At 42.3% G+C, this 15,881-nt stretch overlaps 1 protein-coding gene across 11 annotated transcripts in view; it reads left to right on the forward strand.

Moving 5' to 3' along the window:
- The window catches only part of LOC132885089 (R3H domain-containing protein 2), a 236,185-nt gene that overhangs the window by 174,269 nt on the left and 46,035 nt on the right, over nt 1-15,881 (forward strand). For all 11 annotated transcript variants that reach the window (XM_060919392.1, XM_060919395.1, XM_060919396.1 and 8 more), the window contains 3 exons: nt 7,128-7,360; nt 12,847-13,067; nt 14,316-14,594. In XM_060919392.1, the coding sequence (XP_060775375.1) occupies nt 7,128-7,360; nt 12,847-13,067; nt 14,316-14,594 (733 nt within the window). The remainder of the gene's footprint in view (nt 1-7,127; nt 7,361-12,846; nt 13,068-14,315; nt 14,595-15,881) is intronic.

Genomic DNA, 15,881 nt, shown 5'->3' on the forward strand with positions numbered 1-15,881 from the left:
AATAAGCAATTGGAGTTAAAAAAGAAACCATGGAATCAATTTATAGACCAAAATGTATTCTAAACTTTTGACTCATCAAAGTAGCCACCTTTGGCAGATATAACAGCTGAACACACTCATGGCATTCTTTCTACAAAAGAAATCAAATATTCTTCAGAAAATTCTTCCCGAATCTGTTGCAGAAGTTCCCATAAATGTGTGGCACTTGTAGGTTGCTTTGCTTTCACTCTTCTGTCCAGTTCATCCCAAACCAGCTCGATGGGGTTTAAGTCTGGAGACTGTGCTAGCCACTCCATGTTTTCAAGCTTACCATCTTATTTTTTTCCTGAGGTAGTTCTGGCATAGCTTGGACTTATGTTTTGGGTCATTATCTTGCTGTAGGATGAGCCCCTGACCAACTAGGCGCATGCCAGAGGGTATTGCATGGCTCTGCAGAATGCTGTGGTAGCCGTTTTGGTTCAGGGTGCCTCTCACTCTGTACAAGTCACCGACCCTGAATCCAGCAAAACAGCCCCAGACCATCACACTTCCTCCTCCATGTTTGACAGTTGATGTCACACACTATGGAACCATCCTTTCGCCTACTTGACGGTGTACAAAGATCCTGCGTGATGAACCGAAGATTTCAAATTTTGATTCCTCAGTCTATAATACCTTCTTCCAGTCTTCAGCAGCCCAATGGTGGTGTTTCATGGCCCAGTCAAGCCTCTTTGTCTTATTCTGACATCTTAGCAATGGCTTTCTTGCTGAAACTCGTCTTGTCAAACCTGCAGCTCGAAGTCTTCTCTTCACAGTTGAAACTGAGACTTGCTTACTACAACCACTATTAAGCCGTGCTTGCCGCCTATCACGCAAGCTCTTAATGCTCAGAAATTTGTCCTCCGATTCAGTTGCGGCTTTGGGTCTGCCAGACCTCTTCCTGTCAGAGTTTCCCCCCAGTTTCTGAGTGCCTTTTGATGGTGAAGAAAACTGTACTCACTGACACCTTGACTTTCTTGGCAATTTCTCTGTAGGAAAGACCTACATTTTTAAGTGTTATGATGGTCTGTCTCTCTTCCATTGTTAATTGCCTTTTTCTCGCCATTTTTGTAGCAACACGCTACTTTCTGCAGTACAATACTGTTCAACTGATGCTCACGAGGGTATGGTACCACAGTGTGTTCCAACACTGCTTTTCTGCAGACAGACAGGGTTGGAAGCAATCAAGAAAAGTTGGAACACCGGTAGGAATTAGTAGCACCAGCTTTCAAGGCTTGATCAACCTTCATTGCTGCAGAGCAGCTTTAAATTGTTAACCCATTGCATTTTCCCTGAAAGAGGCCTTTTTGTATCATTCTGAAATGTACATTAATTTTCAGTTTTGGGTAATCTTACCTTTTTTTTTTTAAATTAATTAATTTATTTATTTTTACCTCTGACAGTTGAGCACCTACCTTTCTACCATTTCAAGCTATTCATTGGAGTTGAACGACTTGAATTGCAATAAATAAGTGGAAAAATTGGGGTGTTGTAAAACTTTTGACCGGTTGCGTATGTGTGTGTACTGTATATATTATAGATGTGTGAGACACATCATACCATTGCTCTTTATACTTAGAATTAAGGCAACAGAACTAACATTGTAGAGTAATAATACAGTATTGCTGCCGAAGCATTCAGTATTGCAGTTTATTGTATCTTGTACCACAGCGCAGCTGAATCTTTGAATCCGATTCGTCAGTAGCTGTGCATTATTAACAGCATGGCTCAGACTCTTCAGGCTGTAACATGAACAGGTTTATGTTAATGCACTTATTCTAATATGTTTCTATAGCAACAGCTCATACACAGGGACTTGCATAGCAGACGTACCCCGTAATCCAAATGACTAATAATCAACTGATATATTTTTTTATTTTTTTAAATGTGGTGTTTAACAAAGTAAAACTTAAATTCATCACATCAGTGATTTCGATTATAGGAGACATTTATTTCATGTTCATGGAAGTTGTTTAGGTGTAAGTGCTTTGAAACAGTCACATTTTCCCAGCACGTGAAAAAACGGCTTCAGGACAAAGTTGTTTACGCTTTCTCAATAAAATGATGGGCGGCATTTTGACCTCAAGAGTATGTGAAAGATGAAGACCGGTGTGGGAATGGCGGTTTATTGCAGCTATATCGTGAGAACAGGAACTAGTTTATCACTCAGACATTCCACAACATTTAATCTAACTAGAAACCATTAAAATGTGTGATGTAACATTTCTTAATGAACTAAACATTGTAATCATAGGCAGATTGCTGTCGTATAAATGGAATAACTCATTCCAGATCCTGCTGTTATTCTGTGTTCCGGTAATCTACAGTTAGTTACAAAGAATAAAAAGGTCGTCTAACGGCTACACTTTTGGGGGAAACTACACTGTTAGACTGTGGCTACATCCACACGACAACGGCAACGAGATTTATTTTTTAAAAATATAGCGTCCACATGAGCAACGGATCAGTAAAATATCAGGTTCATATGGCAACACAACGCTTGCTGAAAACGATGCAATACACATGCCACACCACTACGTGCGCTGTAAGACGGTCCCATCGGAGACACCGGAACAATAGAAGTAGACGCATGCGCATAACTGCACATGCGCACAGTGACTATCCCGGTCACTGTCACACGCACACACTTTCTCACTCCCTATCCTATGGATATAGTCCCTTTAAATCACGTGCTCGTTGTTTGAATGGAGACACAGAAAGAGGAATGAATGGGGGTAGATGGAAGCCGGTACGCCAACATTCTGATATCCTCCAGAATTCTTTAATGGTCCGGAATAAATTGAATGCTACACGTTGATGGATTACTTTGTTCTTCTACGCCCTTTTTGAGGAATGTATTGTTGGACTTAAACCAACATCTGAAGAGGTGAGATCGCTCCTTTTTTTTCCCTATTTTTGCTGGCGGGATTGACTCTGCCCGAAGGGCTATTCTCTCACTCTCTCTCTCACTTTGCACCATTACACAATAAATATTCACAGTGAAAATATTTTGTAAGCGCGTTTCATGAACCAAGTTATAGGATTTGTTGACAACTCGCATCGAGTTCGTTACACTTCTACCCGGCGTGAAGCACATGTGGTTGTGACGTCATCGTAAACAAATCCATTCTACTCATCCAGACGACTTCGCAACGGCTCCGTTGCCAGATTTTTTCACTCTGGAACCCGTTCTCAAAAGATTTCGTTTTGGGGCACCCAAAACGCCGGTGCCGTGTGGATGCCAGGCCGAAACGATAAACAATTTTATCAGATTCACCTGAATCCGTTGCCGTGTGGACAGGGCCTGTGTGTTAAGTTTCTGTAGCTGTCTAGGAAACCCCACTGCATGACGCTATGGCTAAATTCTGGGAAACAACTGAGTAAATAAAATAGGATATTGTGCCCATAACACAATCTGACATCATTACATTCACAAAAGATAAATGTATCTTCCCAAAACACCATGGAAATGTTTATATTTACTTTTTAATTTTGCCTAGACTTCCTGCACGTGATGTCTAAAACCTTGCTGGCTGAGCATGATTTCCTCACACAGTGAATTCCAGACTTTCATCAAGTTGTTGAATAGGGGTGTGCTATAGTTAATTGGGTGGAAACATAATCAGCTCAGCATGTGGTTAAATTTGAACAATGGAAAGATGCGTCTTAGGAACAAAACTCAAGGATGGAGTATCAGCTGGACAAATTCGTGAAAGAACTGGTTTTGCTGACATTCTAATAGAAATTAAGAAAAGGAAATGGAGATCGGCGGGCCACTTAATGTGGAGAACCGATGGACCATGAAAACAACACTATGGCAACCACAAACTGGTAAAAGAATACGAGGTTTTCAGAAGAAACGATGGCGGGGTGAGCTGGAAGCGTTTGGAGGTTGGCATTGGGAGAGAATTGCAGTCAACCGGAAGGAGTGGAAGAATTTAGACGAGGGCTTCATCCAGCACTGGATAGATACAGCCATAAACTAAGTAACTTGTGGTTCAGATCCAAGCATAAATATTATTTGAAGGGCTTTCCTAGGCCTGAACACCCATGTTTGAGCTTGTATTAACTTGTTCATGCTGCAAAAAGGCCTTTGCAGATTGTAATAATTAAACTATTCTGGGGGGGGGGAGCATGTGACACGTGTTTGAACTTGAGCAATAGCTTATTTTCGAAGGTGTCTATTTTATACTGGTGAATTGATGGATTGTGTCTTAGAGGTTTGTAAATGTGCATGTAGTGGTCCTGTTATCAAGTTGTAATATAAGGTATTCACTGAGTTTTGGGAAGAAATGTTTATAAACACTATGAACTTACACCTGTAATCTTGATATGCTGTACAGCCAGCTCAGTTATCCTGGACTGTTCACTGTAAATTACCAATTTCTTCATGCCATACGTTGGTGGTGCTTCAGACAGAAGTATGGCGTATGTTGTGAGTATAGAATATTGACCCAGGAGCCCTAAGAGCACTAGGATAAAGAAAATGAGTAGTCACATATTTTCAGGTAAGTGTGTTTATATGACGGCAGGTCACGTTTAAGGGATTCAGCAAGTGGACACTCTGTGAGAACTAACAAAGGGATTCGCAAAGTGTCGTGATCCAGTGAAATTAGGGACCATGATCGGAAATGCATGGACTTCCCAGTTATAACAAAATAGCCAAAAATAATGATAAACTGATGAATTAGGTGTGAGCAGGAAAATCACCAAACTCGAGACAAAAACAGGCCTGGTCAGCCTCCTAAAAATAATATAGTATTATCTAGCTGTTGCTGAATTTCATACTTAGATTGATTGATTTTGCAATTCTATTCCAGTAAAATCCAAGTTTCTAGATCATATTTGAAGTGTTGTGATTAGGGAACTCACATAATTAAAAATGACGATTGATTATTGGTGGCTGCTCCTGTCAAGAGAGACACACTTGCAATGAGTGTACAATGGTGCTTGAAAAGTTTGTGAACCCTTTAGAATTTTCTATATTTCTGCATAAATAGGACCTAAAACATCATCAGATTTTCACACCAGTCCTAAAAGTAGATAAAGAGAAGGCAGTTAAACAAATGAGACAAAAATATTATACTTGGTCATTTATTTATTGAGGAAAATGATCCAATATTACATATCTGTGAGTGGCAAAAGTATGTGAACCTCTAGGATGAGCAGTTGATTTGAAGGTGAAATTAGAGTCAGGTGTTTTCAATCAATGGGTTGGCAATCAGGTGTGAGTGGGCACCCTGTTTTATTTAAAGAACAGGGATCTATCAAAGTCTGATCTTCACAACACGTTTGTGGAAGTGTATCATGGCACGAACAAAGGAGGTTTCTGAGGACCTCAGAAAAAGCATTGTTGATGCTCATCAGGCTGGAAAAGGTTACAAAACCATCTCTAAAGAGTTTGGACTCCACCAATCCACAGTCAGACAGATTGTGTACAAATGGAGGAAATTCAAGATCATTGTTACCCTCTCCAGGAGTGGTCGACCAACAAAGATCACTCCAAGAGCAAGGTGTGTAATAGTCGACGAGGTCACAAAGGACTCCAGGGTAACTTCTAAGCAACTGAAGGCCTCTCTCACATTGGCTAATGTTAATGTTCATGAGTCCACCATCAGGAGAACACTGAACAACAATGGTGTGCATGGCAGGATTGCAAGGAGGAAAGCCACTGCTCTCCAAAAATAACATTGCTGCTCGTCTGCAGTTTGCTAAAGATCATGTGGAGAAGCCTGAAGACTATTGGAAAATGTTTTGTGGATGGATGAGACCAAAATAGAACTTTTTGTTGAAATGAGAAGTGGTGTGTTTGGAGAAAGGAAAACACTGCATCCCATCTGTGAAACATGGTAGTGGTAGTATCATGGTTTGGGCCTGTTTTGCTGCATCTGGGCCAGGACAGCTTGCCATCATTGATGGAACAATTAATTCTGAATTATACCAGCGAATTCTAAAGGAAAATGTCAGGGCATCTGTCCATGAACTGAATCTCAAGAGAAGGTGGGTCATGCAGCAAGACAACGACCCTAAGCACACAAGTCGTTCTACCAAAGAATGGTTAAAGAAGAATAAAGTTAATGTTTTGGAATGGCCAAGTCAAAGTCCTGACCTTAATCCAATCGAAATGTTGTGGAAGGACCTGAAGCGAGCAGTTCATGTGAGGAAACCCACCAACATCCCAGAGTTGCAGCTGTTCTGTACGGAGGAATGGGCTAAAATTCCTCCAAGCCGGTGTGCAGGACTGATCAACAGTTACCGCAAAAGTTTAGCTGCAGTTATTGCTGCACAAGGGGGTCACACCAGATACTGAAAGCAAAGGTTCACATACTTTTGCTACTCACAGAAATGTAATATTGGATCATTTTCCTCAATAAATAAATGACCAAGTATTATAATTTTGTCTCATTTGTTTAACTGGGTTCTCTTTATCTACTTTTAGGACTTGTGTGAAAATCTGATGATGATTTGGGTCATATTTATGCAGAAATATAGAAAATTCTAAAGGGTTCACAAACTTTCAGGCACCACTGTATATCCTAAAAGTGGTATGTGTGAATGTGTCAAATTGTTTCATTGTGCAATTACTATCTAAAGTGTTTAAAGGGCATGAAACTGTACAAATACCCAATTTTTTTGGTGTGTTTATTTTCTGTTTTTGTGTTTGAGTACGTGTTTCATGTTGTCTGGTTTGTGTTGCTTGCTGTAACAATACTCAAGGCATTTACCGAGTGTGCATCTTGAGTGGTTTATGTGACTGGGGCCTTGTCATTGTAAATATTGTTTTCAGGTATTCCTCTGAGATGCTGACACTTCATGTTTTTATTTGTCGTGGTATGTGTATATAAACATGTACATTGTGGATGTGTGTCTGATGTCTTGTTTTAAAGTGAAACATGGGCTTGATTTGAGTGCGTCTTTCTGGAACGTCTAGCTCTGTTCTCAGTCCTTACTAGTATTTCAAAAATAAGGTTGTCTTGTTTCTTTCATCCTGTCCCTTTCTGCTTTTTGCTTCCTCCTCTCCCTTCCCCACCTGTTTTCTTTCTCTCTCTCTCTCTCTCTCTCTCTCTCTGTCTCTCTCTCTCTCTCTGTTCTGCTGGCCCGTTCTACAGGGGGAATAAAGAGAGCTCGAGCCGGCCATCGAGCAGTCGTCAAAGCAGCACTGACAGCGATATGAAGAGTCTGGAGCCGCGTCCATGGAGCAGCACGGACTCTGATAGCTCAAACCGCACACTCCGGCCTCCCGTTACCAAGGCCAGCAGCTTCAGCGGCATCTCCATCCTCACACGCGGAGATAGTCTGGGTAGCAAAGGCTCACAGGGCAGTGCAAGGGGCTCACGCACAGGTACACACACGCGCACACATGCCTTTGCAAAAGTCGGCCAAGCAGCCAGATCTATACTAAAATACTCACTTGCATACCTTTTCATGGTTCCCACATACACACAACCAGTAATTTGTTACAGTTCTATCGGCTTGGTAAACGTAATCTCGAGAGCCCTCTAGTGCCTGAGAGGTGGATTGCAATTGCAAGTGTGAAGGGATCCATCCATCCATTATCTGTAGCTGTTTATCCTGTTCTACAGGGTCACAGGCAAGCTGGAGTCTATCCCAGCTGACTACGGGCGAGAGGCGGGGTACACCCTGGACAAGTCGCCAGGTCATCACAGGGCTGACACATAGACACAGACAACCATTCACACTCACATTCACACCTACGCTCAATTTAGAGTCACCAGTTACCCTAACCTGCATGTCTTTGGACTGTGGGGGAAACCGGAGCACCCGGAGGAAACCCACGCGGACACGGGGAGAACATGCAAACTCCACACAGAAAGGCCCTCGTCGGCCACTGGGCTCGAACCCGGACTTTCTTGCTGTGACGCGACAGTGCTAACCACTACGCCACTGTGCCGCCCCATGAAGGGATCCTGTTCCTCCAAAATTGAGGATTCATTAATATAATACCCTCTAAGGACCAACAGCCCACTCTTTCATTGACTGAAGTCAGTATTCATGAGTCCACCATCAGACAAATACTGAACAAAAAAGGTATGCATGGCAGGATAGCAAGGAGGAAGCCACTCCTCTTCAAAAAAGTACACTGCTGCCTGCCTCAAGACCACATGGATAAACCAGAAACCTGCTTGGCAAAAATACCAACATATGCACCTTATTCCAACCATGAAGCATGGGCGTGGCAGTATCGTGGTTTGGTGCCGCTTTCTAGTACAGGACGGCTTGCCATTGTTGATAGATTTGTGTATTCTGGATTGTCCCAGCAAATTCTGCTAATCACAGCCGGGTTTATATTTAGTACAACACCGCAACCTTGAGTGTTTATTGCTTAGTAATTATATTGCTTTGATGCAACAGTTCTATAAATAAGAAAATGATATTAAGTGACATTTTGGACACAATATGGCCAAATGTCATGGGGGTTGGCTTAATGAACGAAAACAGATCCCAAAGAAACCACACTCATTTTTATAGTACGTCAGCTAGCTACAGTGGGGCAAAAGAGTATTTAGTCAGTCACCAATTGTGCAAGTTCTCCCACTTAAAAAGATGAGAGAGGCCTGTAATTTTCATCATAGGTACACTTCAACTATGAGAGACAGAATGAGAAAAAAAATCCAGAAAATCACATTGTCTGATTTTTAAAGAATTTATTTGCAAATTATGGTGGAAAATAAGTATTTGGTCAATAACAAAAGTTCATCTCAATACTTTGTTATATACCCTTTGTTGGCAATGACAGAGGTCAAATGTTTTCTGTAAGTCTTCACAAGGTTTTCACACACTGTTGCTGGTATTTTGGCCCATTCCTCCATGCAGATCTCCTCTAGAGCAGTAATGTTTTGGGGCTGTCGCTGGGCAACACAGACTTTCAACTCCCTCCAAAGATTTTCTATGGGGTTGAGATCTGGAGACTGGCTCGGCCACTCCAGGACCTTGAAATGCTTCTTACGAAGCCACTCCTTCGTTGCCCGGGCGGTGTGTTTGGGATCATTGTCATGCTGAAAGACCCAGCCATGTTTCATCTTCAATGCCTTTGTTGATGGAAGGAGGTTTTCACTCAAAATCTCACGATACATGGCCCCATTCATTCTTTCCTTTACACGGATCAGTCGTCCTGGTCCCTTTGCAGAAAAACAGCCCCAAAGCATGATGTTTCCACCCCCATGCTTCACAGTAGGTATGGTGTTCTTTGGATGCAACTCAGCATTCTTTCTCCTCCAAACATGACAAGTTGAGTTTTTACCAAAAAGTTCTATTTTGGTTTCATCTGACCATATGACATTCTCCCAATCCTCTTCTGGATCATCCAAATGCTCTCTAGCAAACTTCAGACGGGCCTGGACATGTACTGGCTTAAGCAGGGGGACACGTCTGGCACTGCAGGATTTGAGTCCCTGGCGGCGTAGTGTGTTACTGATGGTAGCCTTTGTTACTTTGGTCCCAGCTCTCTGCAGGTCATTCACTAGGTCCCCCCGTGAGGTTCTGGGATTTTTGCTCACCGTTCTTGTGGTCATTTTGACCCCACGGGGTGAGATCTTGCATGGAGCCCCAGATCGAGGGTCTTGTATGTCTTCCATTTTCTAATAATTGCTCCCACAGTTGATTTCTTCACACCAAGCTGCTTACCTATTGCAGATTCAGTCTTCCCAGCCTGGTGCAGGGCTACAATTTTGTTTCTGGTGTCCTTTGACAGCTCTTTGGTCTTGGCCATAGTGGAGTTTGGAGTGTGACTGTTTGAGGTTGTGGACAGGTGTCTTTTATACTGATAATGAGTTCAAACAGGTGCCATTAATACAGGTAACGAGTGGAGGACAGAGGAGCCTCTTAAAGAAGTAGTTACAGGTCTGTGAGAGCCAGAAATCTTGCTTGTTTGTAGGTGACCAAATACTTATTTTACTGAGGAATTTACCAATTAATTCATTAAAAATCCTACAATGTGATTTCCTGGATTCTTTCCCCCCATTCTGTCTCTCATAGTTGAGGTATACCTATGATGAAAATTACAGGCCTCTCTCATCTTTTTAAGTGGGAGAACTTGCACAATTGGTGGCTGACTAAATACTTTTTTGCCCCACTGTACCTCCCATTGATTTGTTACCTTGCCTTACCTTACCCATCTTCTTTGTGCCTTGTGGCACATAAGGCCTCCACAGAGTATCTCTATCTTTCTCGGTTGGCCGCTACTGCCTGCACTTCCTCCCACGAGCCCCAGCCTGCCTCTTTCCTTTTCTTTCTCGACTGTACATCTACACCTGGTCTTGGGTCTTCCTCTTTTCCTTTTACTCTCTGGCACCCAGCTTATCGCGACATTGCTATCATTATCCCGATCTTGCCTTTAGTTATATTGCCAATCATTTTCCATCTGTGGCACTTTACAGTCCTCACTTAGTGACTCCGTATTTGCGCTTTCCAGTAGCTCCTTTGCACTGGTGTGTTTTTGCCATCGAATTTGGAGGATTCTTCTGAGAAACCTGTCATGGAACACATCCACTGCTTCATTGTCTTCCTTGGTCATTTTCCATGTTTTGCACCCATATAGCAATCCCAGTGTCTTGTATAGCCTCAGTTTTGTTTTTCTCCAGATGTTATTGGTGCTCCAGATCATCTTTAGTCTGATGAATGCACCTCTTGCTTCTGATGGCCTGTTCAAGTCCTTCATAGCACCTCCGTCCTTGCAAACTTTGGCATGTTGATTTATACAGTCCCGCTAAAGGTGCCTCCAGTAAAATTGCCATCCATTCTTCCTTTTCATCTTCATCTGACAAGCTTTCATATTTGAAATCAAGTGATATTCCTAAAAAGCATAATTTGGCATGTCGGCTGATGTCGTAGCGTCTGTATACTGCAGTAAGCATTTCAAATTAGGAAGTGGAACTTTACGTGAACGAGCGGCGTGATGCACGCAGTGAAGCGTCCCAGTGCTGTTGAGGTGAAATATCAGCACTCTTGGCATGCTGCTCAACCAATTAAATTGCTGGACCAGAACTAACTGTTGTATAATAATGTTTAGTTAATGAATGAATAAATAAATAATAAATGTTTTTATCTAGCTTTAAAATTTGAAAAGCTGATCACATTTCAGGTCAAATGTATGCAGAAATACAAAAGAATGTAAAGGGGTTCAAAGTTTGTGTGTGTGTATATAAATAAAAATGTCAACATGTCTTTGCGCTGCTGTGTGATGGTTTTATTATATAGACACAGCTACAAAAAAAATGCAAGTTAATCAAAAGAATTTTAATTTTGAACCAGTTTGCCATTTCGTCTAGTCAGTGCGAAAACACTGGGAGTGACGACAGAGCGAAATATCAGAAAATGCCACTCAGATCCGCGATGTATTTCTGTATGTAGAAACTTAATATCTTCAAACCAACATGTGATTTTTCTTTGTATTATATAGACCAGGGGTTTTCAAAGTGTGGGAGAGTCAGCCCCCCCGAGCAAATAAACAACAGCGCCCCCCACCACAATTTTTGTTGTTGCTATACTTAATGTTCCATTCGCATGTAAAAAAAAAAAAAAATGGTTGTTGTACACATTTTAATTTTTTTCTTTTACACATTTTAAACATCTGTGCTTGCTCCCCCTCAAATTAAGCAGCGCGCTCCGGCTTGCTCCCGGAGTGCTCCGGCCGAGGTTCCGGAGCGCGCTCCGGCTTGCTCCCCCTCAAATTAAGCAGCACGCTCCGGCTTGCTCCCAGAGCGTGCTGCTTAATTTGAGGGGGAGCAAGCCGGAGCGCGCTCCGGCAGCTATTTACACTGGATCCGGTGTAAATAGCTGCCGGATCATAATTACAGTAAACTAGTAAATCCAGTAAAGGAAAAACTTGAGACTGAAAGGTTTTAACAGTCATTCAAATGACTGAACGTAAACATTGCTACAGTAACATACTAGCTACTATGTTGTTGACATTAGCTAGTGCTAACAGCTAGCTGCTAGTACACTGCTACAACACAGACACCGACCCTAATAATACAGTTCTTGGTCATTGCCTGGTAACAGCAAATTTATAACGGGCCATGTCTCAACAGACTAAGAAGTTATTTCACTGACATTTAATAACATTTTGTTTATCCTGAGGACCGAAAGTAAATGAAAATGTGAACAAACCTTAGCTGTAATAAGATGGCGACCACCGGCTCCAGGGACGACCCGCTGATGTGGGCATGTTACCCAGCCTGACACAAAATATTTGTAGGCATCCAAACTCTCATATGCTTTCAGATCAATACCTGTGTATGGCGATGGGTTTTTAACGACATAGATATACAGATCATGTGGGCCGAAGTCAGGTAAAGACGAGGGCTTCGTGTACTTCCGTACGTCAGTGAACAATCCTGGTGGAAGCAGGTAAACGTCGTTCTCTAAGCCTGCTAACCTCAATTTTTGCAAATACCTCTCCCTCTGCTCGCCCTGTAAATGCCCTACGTCGCTGGATAGTGAAGGTGTTTTCTGCATCTCGCTCCTTTTTCTTTTATGTTTTTCGTTTGTCGCCTTCCTCGCATTCAAGCTGATTCGAGCCGTGACGTCCAAAATGGCAGCCCAACGATGCATCACATGACTTGGTCACGTGGGTGAAAAACCTCAATTGCAATTTCATTCGATTCAGTCGCGTTTTACCAGAGATATGGTCCTTGATTACCAAACTTGTACTTTGACAATTTCACGAGTGTGTATTAAGCACTTCAAGCATAGATATAGTTGCCAGTGGCAGATATTGTGCTCTCGGAGCGCTCTTGTCATTCTTGTGTTGGGATTTCATAAAAATAAAATCTTAACTATGATTCCCAACCACAATTTATATTGCAGGTCTTCCTCTTGTAACTACAGAGGCTTGCCCACAGCCACTTCAGCAGAGCCGCACTCTTCTGCCCTGTCCATCCAGCTGCCCCTCCAATGTTCCTCAGAGCCAGGCTCCACCACCACCACCTCCACAAACGGCTCTGCTGCCCACCCCTACTCACACTCACACGCACTCTCACCCACAGCACCCCATCGGCAGCCATAGCCATAATCACATGCTGCCACAGGTGAGTCATTGGGACTTGGGGGGGAATAATAATCGACCTGTAATGGATGAGTGGTACAGAGAATGAATGATGTACACTTAAACCCACTGTATTTGAGTTAACTGATCATGTGTTCTGTATTTATATTTTTCGAAATGTATTTTCGTTAACATGGTGTCAAGAGTTCCTTAAGTTAATGTTTCATTCTTTACTTCCAGCTTTTTCAAATGTCTTTTTTCTTTTCTTTTGTGACTCCTCCTTTATTGGTCCCTCTAACACTTCCCCCCCCCCCCCTTCTCCATTCTTTTTCCCTTTTGCTTTTTCTCTCCATCCCTCTCTTGCACTTCCTTTCCCTGACCGTATGTAGCCGGTGGCATCTCTGCAGCCTGCTCCACAGCCTGTATCATACTCCAGCACTTCCTGCCCTCAGGTCATCCTGCCTGTTTCTCCTTCTCAGCAGTATAACTTGGTACTAATTGTTCTTTTCTGCTTTACATATCGCTGCTGTCTTCTCCTCTCGTACCCTGTCATAAGCTCTTAGCCGTACAATAGCTTCTCAAACAGCACAACAATTTGCCTGCATCATCTTTATCTCTCTGTCTCTTTCTTTTATGGACGCTCTTGCTGTTTCTTTTTGTAATGGGTAATAATTTTTAGGTTATTAGGTTCAGTTTGGCCTGTGAAGATTTAGATTACTGCAAGGTCTGAATGATAACTTTTTGGTGTGTTTTCTTTTTTTTGGGGGGAGGGTTTGTTAATTCAGTGCTAAGAGTAACAATAATACCAGTTAACAATAAATATTGTCATGCTATGGCTGTTTGTCTTTACAGTCTCGCAGCAGTACTTTGAGTTGTGACCTGAGTATTATTGGGCTTCTCCTGGCCAAAAAAATTGTCGCACACTTCATGGTTTTCATTTGGTCTTTTTGTCTTTGTTTCATCTAATTTAGGTAGTTTAAAAACTGTTATTTGGCAGTGGGCAAATAGGAAAGTGTAAAGTATACAGCTTCTGTCGATATGATTATCATGCTTCTATGATTAAAAAAAACTCGCAAAGATTTTTATCTAAATACATGACCTACTCATTCTAAACCTGCCGAGCTTCACCGGCAAAGCTCTCGACCCCGGAGGGTTAACGTATTCTCAAAATGTGGATGGTAACATTTATTTCAGGTCTGTTCTTTGCCTACATAGAACCTACATAGTTATGCACCTCTCTCTTTCAATCTTGTTCGCTCACGCTCTCTCTCTCTCTCTCTCTCTCTCTCAGGCTGAGGAGTTGACTCCAGGTTTTGGACAGATGTCTTTGAGCCGTCAGGGCTCCAGCGAAGCTCCCGAGCCACCAGGACTCTATCAGCCTCCACCTGCCGTGTTATCCCAGCATCCTCCGCCACAGCCAGGCTACATTATTGCCCCACCTCCGTCCAGCTATCAGCCACCCACGGCCCATCCGCACCCTCCTCCACCAGCTCCACCCCCAACTCAGCCTGTACTGCAGACAGCTCCACCTGCACAGGGCTACATGCAGCCCCCTCCACCACCACAGCAGGTGTGCCTTAAACATGCAGCTTGGGCAGTGTAGATGGTTTAAAGTGGGTACTTATTTGTCTTTAATCCTGTTTTAAAAAAAAAAAAACCAGTATAAATTGGTGTGGGCCATGGCTTTCAAAAAAATCCTGCATATTACATTTTAACTGTAATTTTGTCACTTCTTCAAAATTATATTCATCTAATCTTTATTTTGTTTGCTTTCTAAGAGATTACTGTATGAAAATGTGTTAAAATTGTACAAATATGAAAAGCTGCTACTTTTAATGACTTGACTGAATTGCACAACCTTATAGCAACCCTCAGATTGTAAAGTGCTTGGTTTGCTTAAACTTAAGTTCGGAATGCAAGGTGTTTGGTCATACCTTCTGCTTATTAGGGCAAATGAGGCAGGAGTATGTACAGTAGAGGTCAAATGATTGGGCACACCTAATTCAATGGTTTTTCATTTTTATTAATTAAGACACTTAATGTCTTAAAGGATGGATGGTCATTTCTCTTGACTGTGTTGAGCAGTTCTTGACATCAGGGATTACTACAGTTGTAGAATAGGACTTCTTTTTCTTCTTTCGGCTGCTCCCGTTAGGGGTCGCCACAGCAAATCTGTTCTGCACATTTGATTTGGCGTAGGTTTTACGCTGGATGCCCTTCCTGATGCAACTCTCCCCAATATATCCGGGCTTGGAACGGGCACAAAGTATGCACTGGCTTATGCAACCCCAGTGGCTGGGTATTTTATTTGGTAGTTCAAAGACTGCATGTCTTTGGACTGTGGGGGAAACCAGAGCACCTGGAAGAAACCCACGCAGACACGGGGACAACATGCAAACTCCACACAGAAAGACCCCCATCGACCGAGCAGTTTGAACCCAGAACCTTCTTGCTGTGAGGTGACAGTGCTAACCACTACACCACCATGCCGCCCCAGTTATGGAATAGGGCTGTTTGCTGTTTTATTATTTACTATTTATGGTTTGATGATCCTCAAATGCATTAAGAAGGCAAGAAGCTCCACTAATTAACTTTTGATGAGGCACAGCTGTTAATTGAAAAGCATTCCAGGTTGACGACCTCATGAAACCGGTTAAGATAACGCCAATAGTGTGCAAAGAGTCATCAAGGTAAACGCTGGCTACTTTGAAGAATCTAAAATATGAAACATATTTTGCCTTTTTTATTTAACACCGTTTTTGTTTACCACATAATTCCATACATGTTCTCTATTACAACCCTGATTCCAAAAAAGTTGGGACAAAATACAAATTGTAAATAAAAACGGAATGCAATG

Source organism: Neoarius graeffei, chromosome 4 (assembly GCF_027579695.1).
Source record: "Neoarius graeffei isolate fNeoGra1 chromosome 4, fNeoGra1.pri, whole genome shotgun sequence".
In the NCBI taxonomy this organism is placed as follows: Eukaryota; Metazoa; Chordata; class Actinopteri; order Siluriformes; family Ariidae; genus Neoarius; species Neoarius graeffei.